The sequence below is a fragment of the Rhododendron vialii genome, chromosome 12a (genome assembly GCF_030253575.1).
Source record: "Rhododendron vialii isolate Sample 1 chromosome 12a, ASM3025357v1".
NCBI lineage: Eukaryota > Viridiplantae > Streptophyta > Magnoliopsida > Ericales > Ericaceae > Rhododendron > Rhododendron vialii.
The window spans coordinates 26110987-26138002 of NC_080568.1; the positions used below are offsets into that span (position 1 = coordinate 26110987).

Here is a 27016-nt window from a genome sequence, read left to right on the forward strand (position 1 = left end):
TATGACATCCCCAAGCCTAGTTATTTAATGCATTTTGGTAGTTTATTGGTGTTTCTGGCCTTAGAGATTTTTGGACGCGAAAACCTGCAATTTGGAAGGGCTTAAGGCTGTGTTAGCACGAAGTAGGAAACTACAAAAGTGACCAGAGAGCGAAGGACTGCTGAATTTTCTGCCCAGGAGGATTTTAAAATTCCCTCACCTCGCGTGGTCAAGTCTCCGTCACCCTCATCAATTGCCTCACCTCATCAATTCATACCTCCACGTATGTGCATCGGGGTTGCACCTAAGGGAGTGTAAGACTTAATCTCACATCGCTCATGTAAACCATCCAAGCTTAATTAATTTATTATATCTAGAGGTTATTCCACATATAGCTAATTAGTTTTAGGTTGAACCCTCCAAGAAATCTAAAATGCCCGAACAGTCACGGCTGACCTTGTTCCATTTTTTCGCATTTTTAATGTAGTTTTAGGAGAAAAAGTATAAATAAGAAGGGTTCCCAACTTTTTTCGCATTTTTAATGTAGTTCTAGGGTTCCCAACTTTTGTTTAGCACGCTAGAGACAGGCAAGAGCATTCCTAAGGGATATTTCTTATGTTCTTGATGTGTTCTTCAATTCCAAGCTTGTTCTTCCTCTCCATAGCCAGCTAAACCTCTCATCTAGGGGAGGATGAAATCTCACACCAACTAACCGTGTTCTTTTGTATAGATTATGGTTATTATTCGAATTGGATTGTGTGTTCAGAACCGTACCCCTTTTATAAATTCAATGGAATGGTTTTCACTTCTTTCGATATGTTGAGTATTTGTATCCTAGGTTTTCAAATACCGTTCACATAATAGTTTTCATTGTCCGCAATCTGGGCGTCCGAGATGGATTATGCTCGTGAGACGAACCATGCCGTTAGGCGGCCAAACCGCACTAGTGAGAACCGTGCCATGAGATAATCCATGTCAGTTGGCGGATTTTGTAAAAATCTACTTGTCTACTATCGATAGGGATTGTAAGCCCTAATAATATGATTTGCAATTCGAGTGTTAACCCGGTCTATGCAATACATGGTTATGTGATTGGAGTAGATTCTAAACCCTAAATCCTTCTTCCATCGTTTCCAAACCTTTTAATTAAATTGCTCTTTAGTTTAATTAGTTTCTTAAAACAATCAAGCCAATCAATCAAATTTTTTCCTTCCGAATGAATCTAGAAGTTAATCGAATTTATAGTAACTTAGCCTCACTCTCCCTGCAGATTGATACTTGATTTAGTCACCATTCTTTTGAATAAGGGTTAATTCTTAGCTTTTATAAATTTAATTTTGATACGGTACGACACGATCGCTCACACACATACCATAAACACGTTCATGAGAGCAACAAAACACTAATGATAAAAAAAATTAATAAATAAAAATACTCCTTTAATGCAAATTGGGCGAAGGTGCTACGCACCGATTAATGGCACAAAGATCTGCCGGGGAGGAGCATCTCAAATTAAAAGCTTTCCCAAGACCAAGAACCAGGAAGATTTTGATGAAACAGTACCCCTAAACAACCTCATTTTATTTTGATAAATCCCCTCAGTCTACCTATCTCTTTTTACTTACTGATTTCCCTACATATTTATAACTTCTCAAACTCATAATAAATTATTTTTAACCTGATTTTTTCGGGGTATCATGAGACATGAAAAGCATCCATCTATCTCTCTATAAATATCTTATGCAAATGTGTTTGAGCCTCTAAAGCCTTTAAAATTTAAAAACTAGATTTTTTATTTTTTTATGAGAGAGAGAGAGAGAGAGAGAGAGAGAGAGAGAGAGAGAGAGAGAGAGAGATGTGGGGAAGTGGGGGAGGGAGAGGGAGAGGGAGAGAGAGGCTTGGGTTGAATATGTAGGATAAATTATTCTATGCTTCTGGAATACCGTCACGTGGGACTTCAAATTTATTTTTCACTCACATGTATCTTTCACTCTATAGAATAGGCCAGTACTAGCGAGCATCGAACACAGAACCGAAAAAAATATGAAATTGTTATTTTTATCAACTAACATTGTGCCCATTTAATACACGGAGACCAAAAACAACCAATGTAATTTTTTTTATTTCAAGTATCGAACAAGCACAAACGTTAGTTCAATAAGACATGAGTGTCAATTTCATACGTACGTAGGGGGCTCCGGCTCCCATGCCCCAATCCGGTTTTGGGGCATCATGCCCCACTTTTTTTTTAAACCGTTGGATCTTTTGATTCAATCTCAGCCCTTGATCCATCTCCCTCTCTCTCCTCTTAACCTTCTAAGCCGGTTAAACTTCTCTCACTCTCTCTCTCTCTCTCTCTCTATCTTCTCTTCTCACGCCCACTGTACTGAGAGCTGGACATGGCCATGACTCTCTCCTCCTCCTATCCTCCGCCATAGCAGTCCCTCCACACCAACTCCTCCACAGCATTCCCGGACGCTCCTCCACAGCATCACTCGAGGTACCTGCCCTCTCCCTCTCTCTCGCCAAAACACACACACACACACACAATGTGGGTTCCGACCCCTCCCCCTCTCTCTCTCTGGGCCGAACATGCTTGGGAAAATGGGGAAGATTTAGGGTTTCACATGGGTTGCTTGACTTGGGAAAATGGGGGAAGATTTTAGGGTTTTGTGAAAATCAGGGTAGATTTAGGATTTTGTGAAAATAGAAACTTTTGGGGTATTCTCATCAAACATTTGTGTTGCGTGGTGGATATTTATTGGGATTTTTGGTGGTGTTGTGTTGAATAGGAACTCTTTAGCTTCTTTTACTTCTGTAAGCAAAACAAAATGGGAAAAATTCGTTGGGCACGATTTAAGAGTGTTATTGATTTATTGCAGTAAAGTGTCGTTGTTAGAAGAAATAGGTGATTTAAGTTAGTTCGCATGGGTCACCAAGAATTATGGGGAGGCGTATTCAGTAGGGGTTTTGACTGGGGATGCAATGGCCTTCTAGGTAGTTTAGTTTTGGATCCATTTAGACTGATACTCTGATAATTGTAGTTTAGTTTTGGATCCATTTAGATTGATAGTCTGATACTCTGATAGTATGCTCCGATTTGAAAGACTGAAATGGGTTCCAATTTAAGAAGCTGGTGATTATGGCGTGCATACCGCCAAGTACTTTAATTTGGAGCAATTTATTGAAGACGAATTGATTATGGTAACAAATTAACTAGTTTTACATATAATGTCATTTCTACCGGTTTATATACTCAACACCTGTTCCTAATTTTTGGTTTAATTTCTTAATTGTAGCTGAAGTTCAGTTCTGCAGAGGGTAGGATTGGCTTAGTTTTGGACTTGATCATGTTTGAAGGGAACAACGTCAAAGAAAAGATTATGGAGAAGGCTAAAACGAAATATCCCAGCCCTAAAGAGAAAAACTGATGATATTGTGGAGGAAAAACTGACCATATTACTGCTGACCATGTAGTATTTTGGATGTAAATGCATCTGCCTTTTTGTTAGTTAACATGGCTGCTGCCTTTTCGATGTATATTGTATATTGTGGCTCATGTAGATTGCTGACTTTTTGATAGTTAACATGCAGCTGCCTTTTTGTTAGTTAACATGGCTACTGACTGACCATGTAGATTGGTACTAATTGTGGCTGTCTTTTGTCATTCGGAATAGCTAAAAACTTATGATATGTATTCAATGATATCGGGGTCTTTCTTTGTTTTGATGAATGTTGAGAAATTTTATGCCTGCTTGTTGTGAATGAAGGGATATCCTACCATCTTAGTGGCCATATCATAAAACTGGAGGTGCTTATCATGACAAAGAACATACTTACCACGAATACAGGATGTACTTAACTAAAACTGGACATTCTTATCACAGATTTTGGAAGGAAAAATAGTAACTGAAGGTACTTACCATGACAAAGAACATACTTACCACGGATACAGGATGTACTTAACTAAAACTGGACATTCTTACCATAGATTTTGGAAGGAAAAAATAGTTACTGAAGGTATTTACCATGACAAAGAACATACTTACCACGAATACAGGATGTACTTAACTAAAACTGGACATTCTTACCACGAATTTTGGAAGGAAAAAATAGTGACTGAAGGTACTTATCATGACAAAGAACCTATTTACCACGAATGCAGGGTGTTCATAACTAAAAACTGGACATTCTTTTCACGAATACTGAATGTTCTTACGATTACAAATGAAAGGCGTTACATGAAACAAAGGTCACGATTACATTTTCAAACTGCATACTACATTTTCAACACTACAAGAAAATTTGCTTTGGGTGATGATTGAAAATCGTCACAAATTGCATGTTTTTTGTTACAAATAATATAGGTGACGAAAAAAAATTTGTCGACTAAAGGTTGTCGAGGATTCCTACCTGGTGATGAAATCTACTTTTCGTCACTTATATTGCCTTTTGATGACGAAATATTTCGTCACCAAAAAGTGAATAATTGGTGACGAAGTTTTTTTCATCACTTATTGTGCTTTTTGACGACGAAATTTTTTGTCATCAATTATTCCTTTTGGCGACAAAAAAATTCATCACCGATGGGTCACATCAGTGACGAAAATTTTCGTCACTAATATAAGAAATCGGTGACGAAATTTTTCGTTGCAAAAGACGTTTTTTCATATGGAAAAAAAATCCTTCTTTCTTGCTCCTGCTGGGTTTCGAACCCGAGTCGCTTAAGTTTTTCGCGCAAGCTCCGACCAACTGCACCACACACACTTTTCAATAAATATTTGAAATATCTAATATATAACATATATGTTTAACATGATACTATATTTCGAATGTAATGTTGAACCTTTAAACATTAAAATTAGCAATTTTGATAAACATGAAAGTTGTAGGCAATTGAGTTATTGTTCAAACCCAATTTGAATTATCTCAATCTGAATTTTTAGTAAAGAGTTATGTCCGAAATACATTTAGTGACAAAGCGCAATTCATAAATTTCGTCACGAAAGGTACCCATTTGCCGACGAAATATATTTTTCGTCGCTGAAAGTGTACAAATGGTGACAAAATTATTTTTTGTCACCAAAGTTAAGCATTTGGTGACGAAAAAAATATTTCGTTACTAAATTGGTCTCATTTGGTGACGAAATATATTTTTTGTCACCAAATGATTATCTTTGGCGACGAAAAATAATTTTGTCACCTTTATTAAGTTTTCGGCGACGAAAAATGTATTTCGTCACCAAATGGGAGCCTTTGGCGACGAAAATATTTTTTTCGTCACTAAACAAGTATAATTGGTGATGAAATTATTTCGTCACGGAAGTTGTCAAAACAGTGACAAATTTATTTTTTCGTCGCCAAATATACTCATTTAGTGACAAAATTAAATTTCGTCGCCACTTTTTCGTCACAAATTTTCATTTTTCTTGTAGTGCAAACTACATACGATTACATTTACCCTTCAGAACCGTTGACGGGAATTGTTGACCATCCTCCAAAGTTGCTGCCTAGGATCTGGGCCTGAACACTATTTGGATTTGTTGACCATCCAGCAGCCTGTATAGTTTAGTTATAATAATTAGTGAATGGACAAATGGATACTAGTCTATTAAATGACTACATAATAAAAGACTTACCAAATTAGGTTCGACACCAGATTCACAACTATTGGCAGTGAATGATTGTGGATAATATGCAGATGAGTCTCGCCCAGTAAATGATTGTGGATAATATATAGATGAGTTTCGCCCAGTGAATGATTGTGGGTGAACTATGCTCGAATCTGATTCATTTTCGTTGATGTTCCCCATATTATTTGGTACTAATTTCGAGCATTTCGTTCGCGAATGACCAGGTAGTCTACAGTGGCCACATTTTCTTACCTTTGGGATAAAGTCCTTTGCCAAATTTTAGCTCCCTTTACGCTTGATAATGACGGAACAATGGTGGGATTTGTGGATCGGATTCGATGGAGTTTGCTTGCCATTGCCGCGATCTTACTTATCCCGCGACCTGTCAAAGTTCTGGTATGCAGCCCCTCTACTTTCTCATCCGCTTATTTCAGGTCATAGGCTGTGTAATATATGATTGACAGTGTTAGGGGCTTAGCTATGCTTTTTTTCAAAATCGGTGTTCGCGATACTACACGTATTGTTCGAATTAATGAGAATAACAGAGGAAAAGGGATAACGTATAGAAATGGGATTTTTTTGAATGTCTATTGCTAGGTTCAGAATAGGTTGGGGCTAGAGTATCGGTTTTCCTACAAATACGGTGCGTATCTGTTCCGGTGAGATGTCAGGTACTGTTTCGAATTTATCGTTATTAGTGTAATTTCTCCACTTCAAAAAAAATTTAGCATAACATATTGCATTGAAATACATATAGAAACAAGAACCACGCAAATCTGATTCACGAATGAGAAGATATTTACTTCCGTTTGTTGTTTTTGCGATTTTTCAAGACTATGAGCTCCAAATTGCATTGAACTACATATAGAAATATGAACCACGAAAATCGGATTCACGAGTTGGATGATGTTGACCTCCGTTGACCGGTTTGCTCTATTCATGCTAAAGAAACGTAGTTCAGTATTGTCCAGTATTGACCAGCATTAGTTGGTACCAAAGTGGTATGGTACTGGTTGGGAATACCGGTACCATTTGGTATTGATTGGTACCGGCAGTATTGCCGATATCAACCGGTATTTGAGCCGGGATGAAATTGGAGGGGTAAGGTACCGGATTTGATCAATATCAGTACGTACCGGCCGGTGCAGTACAGAATTCAAACTCTTGATCTATAATGCTAGTATTTGCTTCTTCTTCATGATGAAGTTTTCGCTTGTATAGTGAAAAACTGATCATATAGTATTAGAAAGAAGCATATTCTATTGAAGTCCTTCCTGCACTGTTTTACTATTTTTCACTATTTTGAAAAATTGTAAGTAAATATAGGACCGTCGACGAGTTCTCCGTAGGAATGTTGATCAATTGTTGATTCATTTTCCATCAGGCAAAATGCGATGCCTTAATTCAAAGATGAATTGCGGGGGATCGATAGAAATAAATATCACTCGCAATACGCATAGTCGACAAAGGCAAAGTTTGAAAAGTCAGAATCATCACAAGAATATTCAACAGTCGTAATACATCCCGCCAAAGATCGATAAAGAGAGACGGTGAGTAAGAACTATTCAAGCCAAGCGTATTCCATAAAACTGGGGAGAGTCGGGTTATTGACTTGATCGTCGGAGGACATTCCCCATGAACAACCCCGGCCGGATGTACTTAATTAACGATTTTATTTTTTTGCAATTCGAAAGTCAATGGTCAAATAACGGAGAAGCCTCATAAATAACGGAGTCCTAAACCCGGCCTCAACAAATTGCAGTTTAAAGGATTATATCCTTCTAACGTAATCTATACTGTAATCCTCTAAACACGATGAAGAGTGGATTATCCGGAATTTTTACTTGTCATGAAATTTGACTTTCCTTAAATATTGCCAAAACTTAATTGAAAATTGATGATGCCCCTCTTCTATCCTTTATACTGTTTTCATGATTGTTGTTGCAGTTGATGGATGGAATGTGCGACGGAAGATTGCTATAGGTAATAGTAAGTAATACGCCCCCCGGCTAAATTTTTTCACGGTTTCTCTTAGGCCAAACAATGTCGAATACCGCAATCTCACAATGTTTTTCATGTAGGATTTGGTTCTACAGGTGTCACTGTCAGTAATTTTGTTGTTCTACATTATCATCAAGAAACTCAAACGAAGTGAATATGCATTCTTTTGGAAACCTAAGACGGAGAACTACCGAAACATTGAGGCATTTCTGAAGAATTGTGGGCCTCTTTCTCTAAAAAGATACACTTATTCTGACATTAAGAAAATTACCAATTCCTTCGGAACTAAACTAGGTCAGGGAGGCTTTGCTTGTGTCTTCAAAGGAAAGTTAGAAAACGGATGCCTCGTGGCAGTGAAGGTTTTGAAAGGGTTGAAAGACAATGGAGATGAGTTCATTAATGAGGTCGCAACCATTAGTAGAACTTCTCATGTTCATATTGTGACTCTTCTTGGGTTTTGTTTCGAGGGTTCCCATAGAGTTCTCATATATGACTTCATGCCTAATGGATCTCTTGAAAAATTCATTCATGATGGCGGTTCCTTGACACATTGTACCAAATTGGATTGGAAAGCATTGTACCAAATTGCAGTTGGTATTGCCCGAGGGTTGAAGTACTTACACCGAGGTTGCAACACACGAATTTTGCATTTTGACATAAAATCTCATAATATTCTTCTGAATGAGGATTTTTGCCCAAAAATATCTGATTTTGGCCTTGCTAAACTGTGCCCACAAAAAGAGAGTATCATATCATTGTCGTGTGCAAGAGGAACAATAGGCTACATTGCACCAGAAGTATTTAGTAGAAATTTTGGTGGGGTTTCACACAAGTCTGATGTGTATAGCTATGGAATGATGGTTCTAGAAATGGTTGGAGCAACAAAGAACATTAGTGTCGAGGTTGATCGTATGAGTGAAATATACTTTCCACATTGGATATACAAGCGTCTTGAGCTAGATGAAGAACTCGGATTGCATGGAATTATGGAGGATGAGGCAAATGCAAGTTCAAGGAAGCTGATAATAGTTGGATTGTGGTGCATACAAACTGATCCTTCACACCGACCATCGATGAGTCGGGTGGTGGAGATGTTAGAAGGGAGCCTGGAGTCTTTGCAAGTCCCACCCAAGCCTTTCTTGTCTTCTCCCCCAAGAGCACCGGTGGATTCTTCCTCTCCACTCACGTCATGACATTGCGACAATGCATTCATCCTTCCCGGGAAAATGAAATTTCCACTTCCCATGATCAAAAAATGTGGAGCTTAATTCCAAATTAAAGGATTTTCCTCATGTTGTCAAATCAACAGTACTTTGATTAGTTCCAAAAAGTGTGAAGCTCTTTTTAGACCAAAAATTTTGTCAGTTAATGTTTGCATACATTTCTTGTGATACAATATGCCATTGGAATTTATCTGCAACTGCACATGATTAATGTACCCATACTTGATGATTTAATTTACTTCTAAAGTTTGGTTTTCATGTATCATAGATGTTTGTTTATATATCATCTTGTACCCCTTCAGTTAATGAAATTAGGTATTGAACACTATGAGTGTATGTATGGTAGCAGTAACAGATTTTGACATGAATTAATGCTTTTTTTTTCCTTTTACACGAATCTTCCTTGGATCCGGCTATGATGCCCCATCCGGTTTGGAGGCATCCATGTCCCCATTTGCCCTCAATCATTGGTTGAATTCTTCTCAGATTAAGTGTGGCCATATATTATGGTCAGTGTGGTCATACATTTTAGTAAGTGTGGTCATACATTTTAGTAAGTGTAATCATAGCAAATTGTATGTAATGCCAGTTTGTGTAGTTAGAATAACAATTTTTTTTTTTGGAAAAATCATTAAATCATCTCGTTTTTGTGGGTGGTTTTGATCTAATGGCTGAGATTTACCCATTTTTCAATCTTAAAGTCCATATTTACGGGGGTATTGATCCATGAAGGAATTTTTGGGTGCCGAGCAGGCACCACGTGCTGCTCAAGCAGCGCATGCATCCGAGCCGTCAATTTCCATTTTGGATTTCTTGGATTTGGAGAGAGAGAAAGAGGAGAGAGAGTGGTGGGATGAGAAGAGAGAGAGGGTTTCAATCGATCTGGGTCGTCCAACACACTTTTGGAAGACCCGGATGCGCTACTCGGGCATCATGTGGACACGGCCCTGTGATACCCACTTGACACCCAAAAATTTCCCAGATCCATGCGCCCATACCACTCAGGGGCAGGGAAGAAAAACTCGCTCCTTCAATAGTGAATGTTGTTGACTACATATATACAGGTGAAAATGCAGAGGAAAAATGAAAATAGGTCATCGGGACACACTTCCTAAGAGCAGTACAAAGTCATAATCATTTTCAAGATGAAGATTTTTGACAATCTCGTAGATTAACAAGAAGGTGCCATATTAGCTCAAGAACAATTCGAGGCTCAACCGAGCGATATGCATGCCATGTTCCAGAGTCAATTGAATTTGCAATCTCACAAGAGGAGAACCTAAGAAAAGTGATAAAAGTAGCTAAAATGTGGAATAGAAATGCATGTAATGAAGGTGCGTGTAGTTTTTTTTTTTTTTGAAAATGTCACTTCATTTCAACACCCCAAGGGAAAAGATTTCATCAGAAATACAAGGCTCCCAAAACTACTAAATCGAAACACGAGTTACTGTTTTAAACACACAGGCTACAGACTTTAGGACACTCTGCCGAAGCAAACCTACATTACGTGCTGGTATGAGAGACCTGTCAGCGACTCAGAAGTAGAGGCTCCAAAGAACCCCAGCTCAAACCTCGAACAACAAGTGCAAGGATGAAATCGACAACCTACCAAAAAAAAACATAAAAGAAAACAGAAAGAAAAAAACTGAACAGCCTCCAACTCACTGAGTTACAGCCCTGGGTTGACTCGCTGAGTCGCCCCATTGAGTCATAGCAAAGAGTAACAAAACAGATCTGGAAGCTGTTCGGCTTCTTCCCCGGAATGAAACCAAGCTCCATCGCCGGCCGCCTGCGAAATCCGGAGCCTTATTGCGTCGGGGGGCCCAAACCACCCAACGTCATCTCCTCGTTGGCCCAAGCATAAACCCTTACCAAAAGAGGGAAACGGCTGGTGGTGGTTGGAGGAAGAGGTAGCAGAGGCAGAGGAAGAGGCGACAAAGGCAGAGGAAGAGGCAGTGGAGGGGGCGAGTTCTAGCAAGGCTATGGTAAGGCCGGCGGTGGAGATGAAGGTCAGTGATGGGCAGGGAACGGGACGGGCGAGGGTGGGGCATGGGGGCGGCAGCCCCACCCCCAAAACACAACACCAAGCCGGAAACTAGAGAAAGGGATGGAGGCTGAGAACAGGCGGTGGGGTGGAGTTTATACATGCATGAATTTGCACAAATTGACCTTGAAAATTGAAGCCAAAAGATAATGGTTACAACCATAATCTACAAATGTACTATTTCTGCAAGATGTCGAGTAAGCCCGGGCCCTATGGTCTCTGAAGCCAAATGAGTGGTTGCAACATGGAGATGATGGCAAGGACGTTCACAATCACTTCAGATCGATCAAAGAGTGGTTGCCTCCGTGTTTGATCACGATTTGTGCCCCACCACCATAATAGAATCAGATCGACGGCAACGACGACACCGTCTACTGGAAAATAAGATACTTAATTTGATATAAATCAACTGTAGTAGCGTATGGCTTATAGATGACATTTGTACTTTTCAACTGCAAAATTACATAAAGTGATCAATTTATATCATTTTAACTAATTTCTTGTGCCGTGCAGTAAAAGAAGACTTAAGGAAATTACTAAATTAGTAACAATTTTTTTCAACATACATGGCTAAAGATTTGAACACACGGCACTAGGAAAGGAAGGAACAAGCGCTAGCTGCGCTAATAGTAGTTGAGACCACTAGTACGATTTTTCATAATGAAGACTTTGATATATATATATATATAACCAAAATAACTTGGGGCCCCTTTTTTGGACCAAAATCTAGAGGGACGAAGCGATTGCTTCCTTGGTCCTGCATGCCCAGAGCCAAACCTTGCAGCCTACTGCTTGACGGAATCCTAGTCCTAAAATAATGGGTTGCCCCAAGCGTAGGGCGGAGACCGTCGTAGCACAATATCCGGTAAGACCGGAGTCGAATCCACAAAGACGGTGATGTGTGTTGATTAAAAACTCGGGTGATTATAATTTAAACGGGCTCTTAGGTAGCCACCCTTTGACGATTGATTGAGAGATTAACTAAAACAAGAAAATTGAATGTGCTTTTCTAGAAAATTAAAAGAAGGTACGGTCGTAGGGTTCATAGCACTCGTAACCAGTCCGGGTTAACCTGCTCTGTTTGGAGTTCTTGAAAACATTTAATTTTATATTGAAATAGATACCCCGCAAGATGCGAGACCCTATGGTCGCCGTATACCCATGCGCAGCGAAGAATGAGTTTTGGACCCCCATTCTCCCGTTCACATGGGCTCCGACGATGCCCAGGTTCGTCTGCGGAAAGTATTTTCCAATCTAAAATCGTTTAATTTAATAGTTTGATAAAAGGAGCAGTGCCCGAATTAGCTACGATGTGCTAATCACCTCGCGACTCTACCTGAACGACTACTCACTAATCATTATGCAAGAAATAGAAGAAACCCTAATTTGATTCATGCTTCTAGTACTGGAGAAAGAAAATAAACACAGAATTTAAGTTAAACAAGAATCAATGAACAACTTTAATTAAAAACAAAAATAAAAACGAGTTACCGAAGTGCAAGTAATTAAACAAAACTTAAAAACTTAACAATAACTTGGCAGTCGGCAGTTCCATTCTTCGTTTCTAACTTCCTGAAATTCCCGCAGCCAAAAAGTTTTTCCATCAGTAGGGTAAAACATGGGTTTTATAGGGTTTGAAAGAATTTATTACAAAGTGACCCCTTGAATTTTGTCTAATATTGAATTAACCATCCAAAACTTCAATGCACTTCGCACTTCAATCCAAAACTTTTGCTAACTTCTATCTTTACCCAAAAATCATGAAAACCAAGCTCGAGCAACCTGTAAACGTAAAAACACATAAAAAATAACAATTGACAAATATAAAAGACTAGTAAATATAATTTGGAGGGCCAAAATAAGTATATTTTGGCACTTATCACACCCCCCAACTTACACTTTGCTAGTCCCGAGCAAAGAAAATAAAAATAAATAAATTCTAACTATGCCACTTTCGTAGGACTCACGATTGCATTTAGCATGTGCAACAAGCCTTTTAAACCCCTAGGCGATCCCCAGAGGACGAGTGGAGTCTCGTGAGGGTTTACAGCAATGAACACCCGCAAACATTGTGAATACTTTTCACATCTCCAAAAACCTGTAAGACAGCTTAAATGATATTTCAAGTAAAGAATATGAAGCCATCACGATGAGATAATGGGCATAAACAGTTCTAGATACTATCAAGTCAGAAAAATAAATCATGGCACCAATACTCAGCGTGTGTGAACAAGGGCTTCGGTTACAAGTGAAAAATAACCAAAATTTCTCTTCGGATCGAGTCTCGACTTCAAATCTCACCGTGTTATGCACTCAACAAATGAAATACTGGAAACAAGGTGCATATTACTCTCAACATATGCAGGCGGAAATTGTGTAAACGAAAGCAAAGTATCCTGCATAAGTTGACGCGAAAAGAAAGCTTTATATAGTGGACACACGATTTCATGAACAGAATGCCAAGTATTGAAAACTCTCTCTATCGGCCAATTCACAACCAATTGCCTTTAGGATCAAATAGGACTTCAATTCCGGTGATAACGTTAAGGTAGGGAAAGTATTTCAAAGTTAGGGTAAAACATTCAAGTGTCTGAGAATAGGCTAACCACAACTCATATAGGGCAAATAAAACAATGCATGCCCCTTTTCTTTAATTTTTTTTCTTTTCTTTTCAACTTCACCATATCTCTCTCTGCTACCTTTAATACAATCCCACATTAGGAACAAGTGTTTTTCCTTTTCACAATAAATTGGTATCTTCCCTTTTTGCCATTTTGTTTTTTTTTCTTTTTTTTGAATGGGAAAGATCACCAACAATCAACGCTCAATTCTTACAACGTTTACCCTCTCTTTTCTAAATAATTCCCCTCCACATAATTACTAAGCCTTCTCAAGACACAAATATAGATGGTGGAGCTCAACAAGAAAAAGGTTGTACGCATGAGGCTCAAATGGGCTCATAATGGATAAATGTATGAAAAGAAAAGAAACGAACTGGCTCAAGATATCAAAAATGGCCTATAATCCTCTCTAAGGGGCAATACAACCATGCAACTTTTCAAATCAAAGAGACAAGTAGGCAATTCAAAATATTCTCAACACTTGACAACAACAAAAATAATAAGATCAACAACGAATTTGCTCTTTTGTGACAACAAGAATTTATTTGACACCACTCCAAGAAAAGATAAGGCTCTAAACTCACATAGGGCATAAGTCTCCACTAAACTAGCCATTAAGAATAATCAAGTCAAAGCTCACAAGTAACCAAAGCCCAAACAGATGTGAAGTGCAAATGTGCTAAAAATAAATGCCATGACTAATTCTTCGCGATAAGCTAGCAAAAAGAACTACAATGCCATCACAATATAATCAAACAATGACTATCACATCTCCAACTCAATCAATGAAGAGCCAATTTCAACAGCTTTCAGGTCTCATGCAAAAGATTTTCACTATTTTTTCAATTTTTGCAAATGAAGAACAAAGTGATCCCTCCCCCCAACTTGAACTATGCAATGTCCTCATTAAAAGCATGAAAAATAAAAATAGGACATAAGCATAAAAGAGAGGATAGATATCACCTCGAAAAAGAGGGACTAAGCAGAGTAAACTATAGATAGAGGGAGACCCCCCAACTTGGATCGAACAACCTGCAAAAATGTTAGCCTCCAAGACAGCAAGAAAAATAACTAAAAGAAATAAATAAGGCAAGAAATAAAATAAAAGACACAAAATTAAACCATCCACTTTTTTCACGCGAAAGACACGGGTACTACTTTTCTCCCCATTTCTCAAGTGAGAAACGGGTGGCTATACCAGACCCAAAAAAAAAAAAATTATGTACGAGCCGCCAAACGTGGGTACCGAACATTTAACATGCCAATGAAAGCTAAGACAATGAACATAGCGCTCCATTCTACACCTTTTATCAAGAATTGAACCCGACCATGCCACAAGATAAGATACTTCGAGTAGCACATTTGCCGAATTCGTTTTAGACATTTAAATTCCAACAAGTGTATAGCCCAAACTAGATTAATTTTCAAATTGTTGACAAAATCCACAAGATATGGATGATAAACTGAATTAAATTCATCAACACTAAGAAAATCAATCAGTTCCACCTTTAAAAACTCTTGCAAAAGTGGATAGTCAGAAGGAGGAGTGACACCATCTAGAGCCGAGAGTATTTGATTATTTAGGGCAATTATTGGGAATGACTCCTCAAAAACTATTGGCAATGACTCCTCAAAAGCTATTAGCAATGACTCCTCAAAAGGCATATAGCCTTCACTAATGACAAGCGGCTCAATTTTCTCTTTTTCCCTTTCATCAGAATTCATGTCCTCAAGAAGCGGCTCTATTTCCTCTTTTTCTCTAGCATCAGAATTGGTATCCTCGGGAAGCGGCTCTATTTCCACTTTTTCTCTGGCATCAAAATTGGTATCCTCAGAACTTTTGGTCAACTCATTAAATTGGAGCTTTTGGGTTAATTCATCTAAGAAATCCCAAGTGTCTTCAGGGGTTTTATCCAGAAATTCGTCAGTGGACCTAAAATCCACCTCGCATGACTTAAGGTTTAAACCACGGCAAAAGATAACCAGAAGACTGCCAAGCTCACAATTAAACGACCAAGACACTACAAGAAAAAGTATGTTTAGTGACGAAAAAGTGGCGACAAAATTTAATTTCGTCGCTAAATGAGTATATTTGGCGACAAAAAAATAAATTCGTCACTGTTTTGATAACTTCCTTGACGAAATTATTTTGTCACCAATTATAACTATTTAGTGACGAAAAATATATTTTTGTCACCAAAGGCTCTTATTTGGCAACGAAATTATTTTTTGTCACCAAAGATAACTATTCGGTGACGGAAAAAATATTTTGTCGCCAAATGAACCAATTTGGTGACGAAAAATATTTTCGTCTTCTTTTTACGTTTTCAGTGACGAAAAATTTATCATTTGGTGACGAAATTTATGAATTACGCTTTGTCACCAAGTATATTTCGGGCATAACTCTTTGCTCAGAACTCCGATTGAGATAATTTAAATTGGGTTTGAACAATAACATAAAGAGCTATAACTTTCATGTTTATTAAAATTGCTAATTTTAATGTTTAATAGTTCAAAATGGCGTTCAAAATATATTTTAATGTTCAATGTATGTGTTATATATTAGATATTTCAAATATATGCTGAAAAGTTTGTGTGGTGTAGTTGGTTAAAGCATGCGTGCAAAACGTAGGAGACTCGGGTTCGAAACCCCGCAGGAACAAGAAAGTGAGATTTTTCACATATAAGAATGTCTTTCGTGACGAAAAATTTCGTCACTAATGGATCACCTTTGACGAGCCAAAGGGAATAATTTGTGACGAAATTTTGTCATCAAAAAAGCACAATAGGTAACAAAGAAAATTTCGTCACCAAGTCATTTTTCCGTGACGAAATTTTTCGTCACCAAAAGGCACTATAGGTGACGAAAAATAGATTTCGTCACCAGGTAGGAATCCTCGACAACCTTTAGTCGACAAATTTTTTTTCGTCACCTATATTATTTGTGACGAAAAACATACAATTTGCAACGATTTTCATTCGTCACCCAATGCAATTTTTCTTGTAGTGAGAGAATACAACAAATTTAAATCGCTCCCAACACTGTGACAAAGACTCATCATCATGTTGAGAGAAATCTGATAGTTCTTGTAAAAGCATGTGAGTCTCATATGAGGGATTGAAATGATTGAAAAATTGTATTACAATCTCACCCCATGTCAATTTTGGACTCAAACAATTAAACCAATTTAGAGCACTATCACGCAAAGATGCTGGGAATACATGTAAAAGAGCCACTTCATCACTAGCAAAAGTTTCCTCAAGTTTATGAACATGCGAAAAATGATTTTCTGATGCAAAACCATAAAATATAGGAAGCGACACTGAACAATCAAATTGTTTTGCATAACCTCCATACCTCCCCGCAAAATGGGCCATTTTTTTTTTTTTTGCTTTTCAACGATAAATAAAATAAAAAAAAATAAAATAAAAAATTAACTACCCGAATTCTTAACACACGTTACCGTCCCCGGCAACGGCGCCAAAAATGCTTGACGGAATCCTAGTCCTAAAATAATGGGTTGCCCCAAGCGTAGGGCGGAGACCGTCGTAGCACAATATCCGATAAGACCGGAGTCGAATCCACAAAGACGGTGATGTGTGTTGATTAAAAACTCGGGTGATTATAATTTAAACGGGCTCTTAGGTAGCCACCCTTTGACGATTGATTGAGAGATTAACTAAAACAAGAAAATTGAATGTGCTTTTCTAGAAAATTAAAAGAAGGTATGGTCGTAGGGTTCATAGCACTCGTAACCAGTCCGGGTTAACCTGCTCTGTTTGGAGTTCTTGAAAACATTTAATTTTATATTGAAATAGATACCCCGCAAGATGCGAGACCCTATGGTCACCGTATACCCATGCGCAGCGAAGAATGAGTTTTGGACCCCCATTCTTCCGTTCACATGGGCTCCGACGATGCCCAGGTTCGTCTGCGGAAAGTATTTTCCAATCTAAAATCGTTTAATTTAATAGTTTGATAAAAGGAGCAGTGCCCGAATTAGCTACGATGTGCTAATCACCTCGCGACTCTACCTGAACGACTACTCACTAATCATTATGCAAGAAATAGAAGAAACCCTAATTTGATTCATGCTTCTAGTACTGGAGAAAGAAAATAAACACAGAATTTAAGTTAAACAAGAATCAATGAACAACTTTAATTAAAAACAAAAATAAAAACGAGTTACCGAAGTGCAAGTAATTAAACAAAACTTAAAAACTTAACAATAACTTGGCAGTCGGCAGTTCCATTCTTCGTTTCTAACTTCCTGAAATTCCCGCAGCCAAAAAGTTTTTCCATCAGTAGGGTAAAACATGGGTTTTATAGGGTTTGAAAGAATTTATTACAAAGTGACCCCTTGAATTTTGTCTAATATTGAATTAACCATCCAAAACTTCAATGCACTTCGCACTTCAATCCAAAACTTTTGCTAACTTCTATCTTTACCCAAAAATCATGAAAACCAAGCTCGAGCAACCTGTAAACGTAAAAACACATAAAAAATAACAATTGACAAATATAAAGACTAGTAAATATAATTTGGAGGGCCAAAATAAGTATATTTTGGCACTTATCACCTACACATACTTCGCCCTCCTATAATTTGTTTCTATTCTTCTCATTACGTTATGTAAAGTCTAGCTTTTATAATTGGGACCCCCTTAGTGGACGGTAAGTTTGGTCTCTTAGGATTAGTCGAGGTCGCGTAAGCTGGCCTGGACGCCTGAGTTATTGAAAAAAGATGTGAACTGCGCTTTTAATGAAGTTCCTGAATTTTATCATTGAAAAAATTCTTAACTTCCCAACATTAAAGTTATCAAAACATGAAGTCCTTAGTCCTTAGCTTGCATTCTCCCTAAATTTTTTTTGGTATTTTTGTCTTCAGGGTGTTTGTGGACTTATTTGGTTTTTATGTTAAAAGACAAATCATTCTCCTTAAATTATTTTTGTCTACATGGTAGTTATGTTAAAGAATACAAGACTTTTTTCCGGGGAAAAATATAAGGAAAATGATCCTCTCTAGTCCTTTAATGGGGCTGAACGGTCCTATCCGGAGCATTTTCGGGCCATCCTAAATCCGTTCTGATGATTGGAAGTGTTTATATTTTAGACCTCGTCGATAACATTAGGCACGTCAAAATTCATGTTAATCAGATACCGTTTAATCTAGTTTCGAATTACATTTCTCTCAAGAAATAAATATCGCAACACTAGATAAAAACCAATTTCCGCCAAGATAAATGTAATTCGAAACTAGATTACACGATATCCGATTAACATGAATTTTAACGGGCCTAATGTTCTCAACGAGATCTGAATTATCAACGAGCCCAATCATTAAAACGGACCCATGACAGGCCCGAAATCGACCCAGATTGCAGAGGACGCTGTTCCAGAAAATAATCCGTAACGCCAATAGTCTTATCAGAGGACGGGGTCAACAAGTAGCCGCGTGGTTTGTTTCTCTCTTATGAAAGCATCCAGCTGATTCCAGATGAATTCAAAGGACATATACCTCACTCTACTTTCCGAGTAAAAGAATGGAAGGCTGTTCATTCAACTATTTGGTTTGATCGATCGATGGAGTGGGGCCGAGGTGTCGATCCATGCACCTTCGTTGTGTTTTTGCAGGAGAGAGAGAGAGAGAGAGAGAGAGAATTCAGCAGATGTTGATCGAAAAATCAAAGGATAATAATTGGACATTTAACCGCCATAACTCATAATACTTGCGTCAATAACGAGAATACTACAACATAGGAGGTCCCACACCCAAACGAGATAAAATTAATCCATTAGTACCTAGCGTCGGCTCCAGGGAACCAACCGACAATACACAAGAAAAATAGTGAGAAGCATACAAGAGACAGGACCATTGGACACGACCATGGATCGAACTCACACTCCTCCTTCTCTTCATGTTTTTCAATAAGAATTCTCTCCACTTATTACTTGTATCTTTTTCTATGTTCCTATATAGAGAAAAAAAAAAAAGTAAGTGAAAGTAAAGAGAGTTTGGGTAAAACTATTGTTATGGTCTTAATTGGTGGGTTTTTTTATTTTTTATTTTTGTGGAAGCGGGCAAAAAAATTCGTTAGAGAAATAAGCAGTTTAAAAACAAATGATCAAGAAATAACAAAAAAGCTACACTAATACTAGTAATATAAAATCTGCACTAGTTCCTCGCAAAAATTGCCTCTTCTAGTTCTTATTGTTTGTGTTAAATTCTTTTTCTTATTATTGTTAGGTTCTAATGATTGTAAAAACAAATAAAAGGAAACCAGCAAGAAATTGAAGTTAGAAGAAAATGACATGGGTACATATTGCTTCGTTTCTTTTAATTTCCTTCTCCCTACCTCCAGGCCGGTGGGAACAAAAAGATAAAAAGAATGAAAATGTAAGGGACCAAAAGAAGACTAAAAACATCCAACGCTACTTCAATAAGGGCGTGTTTGGAACGGTTGTATTGAAAAAGGGGAATAGTACCTAAAGATGACTTTCGTTTGCTTGACTCAAAGTCTTTCTCGTGGAACTAGCAAGACATCCAAACCGTGCAACTCAAGGCACGGAACATTCAAAAGAGTACTTTATTAAACATAAAGAAAAGGAAAATCTTATGTTGATTGTTGTCTTAACTTCCATTTTTTATAATCAAATCTTAATAGAAATATTCAAGGACATATACGTAATTTGTATCAATTCTCGTACTAAAGAAACTTGACTACTTTACACAACAGTCTAACTTTGTTTGGTAGCCGGCTACTCCAATTCATGACTCGTTCTTTCATGAATGGCCCCACATTTTGTTCAAGAATGTCTAGGTTTTCTAACTTCAAATTCGATTCCAGCCATCCGTGCCGATGAACGGCCGAATCAGCCGCTTTACACCTACTCGGTAGGGCATCCCTGGGTCCATCGCTAAGAGGCCTCTGGTCCAATTGCATCAAGAGGTGATGTAATACGTACCCTCGTTTCCCAAGATTTTTCTAATTGAATTATTATCCTCTCCATATTTTTAGAATTGTCACTCTTTTTTTATTCGTTAATTACTTTGGTAATTATATAGGAAATACTTTATATGTGTGTAACTGGAAACAAAGTCATAAATTTATATGAATAAAAACTAAGAATGTATGTGTATAAAATTAGGGGTGAGTTTGAACCGGATTGATTCGGTTTTAGAGTAAATCAAAAATCAAACCAATCCCTACGGATTACCAATTTGGAGAAACAAACAATCCATAAAACTCATAGAATTAACCAAGCCAATCCAAACCAGTAAAATGCAGTTCGGTTTTGATTTTGAATTACAATTCACTTGAAATTGAGATATCATCTTCATAATCTATGTAAGTAATTAAAATTGAGGAGATAAATTAAAACCAAAGCTTATATTGAAACCAATTCGATTTGTTTACATACAATATAGCAATGAAAGAGAAGATAATGTCTAGCAAAGAGTGCTTATCGTTGGCTGGGCAAGAAAGAGATTGCTACAATTTAAGTTTATTTACGTTAGATTTTTATAATAATAGGAATGGGTTCTTCTCATCATGTGTAAAAAATCAGAAAAATTTGTCTTGACAGTGAAGGATAGGGTGGTGGAATGGAGTATTTGATTAGAAAATTAATTGACTATAGCTTAACGTATGATAATTTGGTGTATCGAAATTAAATTATATGATTATGTAGCAGGAATAGGGTGGTGGACTTGTGTATTATATTAGATAACTTATTGATTGTGGCCTAGCCTATGTTTATTTGGTGCATGTATATATTACAAATGTATCTAATACATATAGATATTTATTAATTTATAAACGGCTTGGATCGAATTGGAACAAAATCGTTATACATATATCCATAGACTAAACTATTGAACAAGATTATTAATTTTTTAAATTGGGACCAAACCGGTTTCACAGTTTTCGTCTCACCCCTATATAAACATAGTGAAAAAATTCATTGTACCTTACAACTATTTGCACCAGTCATAAAGAATTATGCCAAGTGCACACAATTTTGTTTTGATGACTCAAGATGCCAAGTGCACACAATTTTTGGTTTCTCCGGTCAGGCTTTAGTCCCCGGAGTCACTAGATCTAGTAATTTGGACTGGACGTACGGTTGATGTGGGCTCCTTTTGTGAAAAACTCCTCCTTTTTGTGGAGCATTTTTCTCTGATTTTTTTGTTGGGATTTTGTTTGTTGATTTTGGGATTCGATTGTTAGAATGCTGGCTGATGATTAAGGAAAGTAACAATTAATTTTTTCAACATACATGGCCAAAGATTTGAACGCAGGACACTAGGAAAGGAAGGAACAAGCGCAAGCTAGCTATTAGTTGAGACCACTAGTACGATTTTTCATAATGAAGACTTTGATATGTATATATATAACTAAAATAACTCGGGGCCCCTTTTTTGATCAAAATCTGGAGGGACGAAGCGGTTGCTTCCTTTGCCCTGTCCTATAGCCAAACCTTGCAGCCTGCACATACTTCACCATCCTATAATTTGTTTCTATTATTCTCATTACGTTATGTAAACTCTAGTTTTTATTGGGACCTCTTTATTGGGCTGTAAGATTGGTCTCTTAGGACTCTTCGAGGGTGCGTAAGCTGATCCAGACACCTAAGTTATCAGGAAAAAATGTGAACTGCACTTTTAATGAAGTTCTTGAAGTTTTCTGATTGAAAAAATTCTGAACTTCCCAATATAAAAGTTATCCTAACATGAAGTCCTTAGTACTTAGCGTGCATTCTCCCTAAATCGATTTTGGTATTTTTGTCTTCATGGTGTTTGTGGACTTAATTGGGTTTTTTTTTTATGTTAAATGACAAATCATTCTTCCTAAATTATTTTTGTCTACATGGTAGTTATGTTAAAGAATACAATACTTTTTTGGGGGGAAAAATATAAGGAAAATGATCCTCTCCGGTCCTTTAAAGGAGCTGAACGGTCCTATCCAGGCCATTTTTGGGCCCTTCCCGAATCCGTTCTAATGATCAGGAGTGCTCATATTTTAAACCGCCTCGATAATATTAGGCAAGTCAAAATTCATGTTAATCGGATATCGTTTAATCTAGTTTCGAAATACATTTATCTCAAGAAAAAATATCGCAACACTAGATAAAAGTCAATGTCCGCCGAGATAAATGTAATTCGAAACTAGATAACACGATATCCGATTAACATGAATTTTGGCATGCCTAGCTAATGTTCTCGACGAGGTCTAAATTATCAACGATCCCAATCATTAAAACAGACCCGTGAAAGGCCCGGAATCGACCCAGATTGCAGAGGACGTTGTTCCGTAAAATAATCCGTAACACCAATAGTTTTATCAGAGGACGGGGTCAACAAGTAGCCTCGTGGTTTCTTTCTCTCTTATGAAAGCAACCAGATGAATTCATCGGGCTATGCTAAGGACAAAGAAAATGGGCAAAGAAAAGAGCCTTAAAGTATACATGAACGGCTTAAATTCACTGTGCAGTGAATCTAAACTGTTCAAGTACACTTTAAGAGATTTTTTGTCCATTTTCTTTGCACTTAACATTTCACCTTCAAAGGACATAACCTCACTCTTCACTTTGTATTATTTCTCGTACAGTCGTACTAAAGAAACTTGACTTTACACAACAGTGCAACTTTGTTTGGTACCTAGCTACTCTCAGTTAATGACTCGTTCCTTCATGAATGGCCCCACATTTTGTTCAAGAATGTCTAGGTTTTTTAATTTTAAATTCGATTCAAGTTGTTTGTGTCGAGATGAACGACCGAATCCGACTACTCTGCACTTGCTCAGTAGGGCATCCCTGGGTCCATCGCTAAGAGGCTTTTGTTGTAATACCCTTGTTTCCCAAGATTTTTCTAATTGAATTATTATTGTCTCCATATTTTTAGAATTGTCACTCTTTTTTTATTCTTTAATTACTTTGGTAATTATATAGGAAAAAAATACTTTCTATGTGTGTAACTGAAAACAAAGTCATAAATTTATACTCCGTATTAATAAGAAACTAAGAACGTAGGTGTATAAAATTAAGTCAAGATATGAGATTTATGCAGATGTATGTTACATACAAACGTTCTAATCAAGATATGAGAAAGAAAACTTTTTGTTTTGTTATGACGTTTTGAGAGAGAGAAAGAGAGAGATCAGAGAGAGGGAGAGATTTTTTTTTTTTCTCGGCAAACGAAATTTTATTATGGAAGCTCAAAAAGATACATCGAGGGGTTCAACCACAGTAAGCACACAATGCTTAAGAAGTCAAGCAAAAGACGAGATATTAACTTACAAAGCCCTCCAACAGAGCATTGGAAAAAAACACACCACACCCATAATACGATTTACAGCTTTAATAGTCTAATTCCATCCAAAAAAACCTTAAACTCCTCCACCGTATATACCTTCACATCAAATTTTGCCTTAACCCACATAGCAACTCTAGTTTTTACCTTCTCAATCACGACCCCAATTGTCACTGTTGCATTGTTAAACACATACTCATTGCGCACCAACCACAACGACCACAATGTTGCAAAGAAGGAAGCTTCCCACAAGCTTTTCTCCAAATTCTTGAATCTATTATCCATCCACCACCTGAGATGAACATTCAAAGATTCGGGACAAACCCATTGAACGTGCCAATTGAGATTTTTTTATTTATGATTTACTTCGAAATATTTAGAAAGACATAAATGTTTAAGAGTGAGCCCAGTTCCGGAAACCTTCTTAAAAAATAAGTACTTATTTTGCCACTTTTCATTCAAAAATAAGAAGGGTCATTCCACAAAACCCAAATAAAAAGTTTCTTTCACATTTTCAAACTCAAAAATCATGTAAATGAAAAAAAAAATCAATTTTTTTTGCACCGTATTAAAGATTTCAATGAGATCTATTAAACAAGATCCATAGTGATAGGAAAATTATTTGCGTAAACACATGATTTTTGAGCTTGAAGTTGCCTCATATAAAAAATAAGACTGTTGTTATGATAATGGGCGCCGGCAGAGGGAAATTGTACCGGCGGCCGTTCCGGGCCGTCTCCGGCCACCGGACGGCCGATCCCAGCCGTCCAAAAATTCTTTAAAAAAAAACTGAGGGGGCTATCGCGGGAATCAACGGCATCCGAGGTGTGTAGGGTGCTTGATCCGAGCACCCATTTTTCGTGTATATGTGATGATCATATATACACGGAAAAGGGGTGCTCGGATCAAGCATTCTACACACCTCGGATGCCGTTGATTCCGGCAAAGGCCCCCTCGGTTTTTTTTTTTTAGAATTTTTGGACGGCTCGGATCGGCCGTCCGGTGGCCGGAGATGCCCGGCGCGACCGCTGATTCGATTTCCCTCTCCGGCGCCCATTGGTTCCTATATAAATTCTGAAAAATAAGCACCTCTTTCTTATTTTTTTGGGGAACAAGCTTTCTTATTCAACAAAAAATAAGTTCTTATTTGGGTTGTGGAACACAACCTTATTTTACGTTTGCTTATTCAAATTTAACTTCTTCTTTTTTGAAAAGCAAACTGGGTTGAGAATGAAAAACGTGGATATATCCTAGTAGCCTTTGAAGGCAAGTGGGCATCCAAGTTGACAGCAAAAGCATGTGTGAAATTAAAGGCCGGGAAGAAAAAGTCTCCAAGCATGGACTTGGAATAGTTATACTATGAGACCTGCTATTACCCCTGACACACACACACACACACACACACACACCCACCCACCCATAGTTATATTATGAGACCTGCTATTACCCCTGACACACACACACCCACACCCACCCACCCACCCACCCCCCCATAGTTATACTATGAGACCTGCTATTACCCCTGACACACACACACACACACACACACACACACACACACACCCCCCCCGGTCCGTTTTTCACATTACCTTGCCTCCCTCTCTTTCTCTCTCTCTCTTTTTTCTTTACAGTTTGCTCTTTTTTTCTTTTTTTTTTCCTTTTTTTTTTAGTTTGGTATTTTTTTTTTTATTTCCTTTTCTTTCTTTTCAGTTTAAATTTTTTTTCCTCTTTAATAATAGGTTCAAGTATAATTGTAGGCTTTGTAAAGTAATTGAGAGAAAAAAAAGTGTTACAATTGATCATATTTATCCGACTGTTTTATTTTTCTTTTTTGTCCTTTATAGATTAAAAAATATAGTTACGAAAAGAAGTGTTTCAATTTTCAATCCGTTTGAACCAGTGCAAAGACGTTATTTTTTTGATCATTTCATCCTAAATGGTCGTAATAAATTTTTTGCTTCAAGACCTTTCAATGGACACCCTAAGAGAGTCTTGAAACTAAATAATGAGTCTTAGGGTGTTTGTTGAAAGGCCTTAAACCAAAAAATTCATTATAACCATTTAAAATAAAATAATAAAAAAATGATCTTTACTCTGATTTAACTGAATTGAAAATTAAAGTACTTAATTTTTGAATTATATTTTTAAATATACAAATAGTGTATTTATAGAAATTAAATAAATAAGATATAAGTACTTAAATAAAAAAAAATTAAAAAGTAGGGGGGCCCGAGGGCTCTATTGTCCCCATTGGCACAGTAGCTCCTACGAAGCTCCTAAAACGTTTCCGTTTTAGTTTTAAAAAAAAAATAGAAACTAGCCATTTGCAATCCTATGGAGTAGAAACGTGATTTGAAGCAACATACTGCTGAATCAGTTAAGAGGATCTATGTTAAATAATGGTTAACAAATTTATTAAATTGTACTATAGTTAAAAAAAAGTAATCCTAAATATAATATTTGTATTCTGGATTAATATGTCGTTTGCAAAATACATTTCTTAATTAGTTCCCGAACACTAATTGTAATCTTAATGAATTTTTTGCTTTACGGCCTTTCAATGAGCACCCTAAGACTTATTATTTAGTTTAAGGACTCTCTTAGGATGTTCATTGAAAGACCTTGGAGCCAAAAATTTATTACGATCATTTAGGATGAAATGATCAGAAAAATAATATCTTTGCACTGATATAAACGGATTGAAAATTGAAACACTTATTTTCGTAACTATATGTTTTAATCTATAAAGGACAAAAAAAGAAACATAAAACAGTCGGATAAACATGATCAATTGAAACACTTTTTTTCTCTCAATTACTTTACAAAGTCTAGAATTAGACTTGAACCTATTATTAAAGAAAAAAAATTCAAATTGGAAAGAAAGAAAATAAAATAAAATGAAAAAAAAAAAACCAAACTGGAAATAAAAGGAAAAAAGAAAAAAAAAAAGAGCAAACTGTAATGTAAAGAAAGAGAGAGAAAAGGGAGAGAGAGAGAGGGAGAGGCGGGGGTAATTTGGGGGGGGGGGGGGGGGGGGGGTCAAGGGGAATAGCAATTTACTTAATATGCCTATAAATGAAGGGGAAATCACGGAACAGTGGCCCTTGGGGCAAATAAGTCTCAACGAATGGACTAGTTTTCACAGAATTCTAAAAATATGAAACGGAAAAAAATATTTCATTATACATGAAAAGGGTCATGC

The 27016-nt window shown here is 37.2% G+C and overlaps 1 protein-coding gene across 1 annotated transcript; it reads left to right on the forward strand.

Moving 5' to 3' along the window:
• The first annotated feature begins 5924 nt into the window (after positions 1 to 5924).
• LOC131309602 (PR5-like receptor kinase) lies at positions 5925 to 8918 on the forward strand. The gene is made up of 3 exons (XM_058336211.1): positions 5925 to 6008; positions 6221 to 6283; positions 7694 to 8918. Exons 1-3 carry the CDS (start codon positions 5925 to 5927, stop codon positions 8804 to 8806), a joined length of 1260 nt encoding a protein of 419 aa, XP_058192194.1. The 3' UTR covers positions 8807 to 8918.
• The last annotated feature ends 18098 nt before the right edge of the window (positions 8919 to 27016 follow it).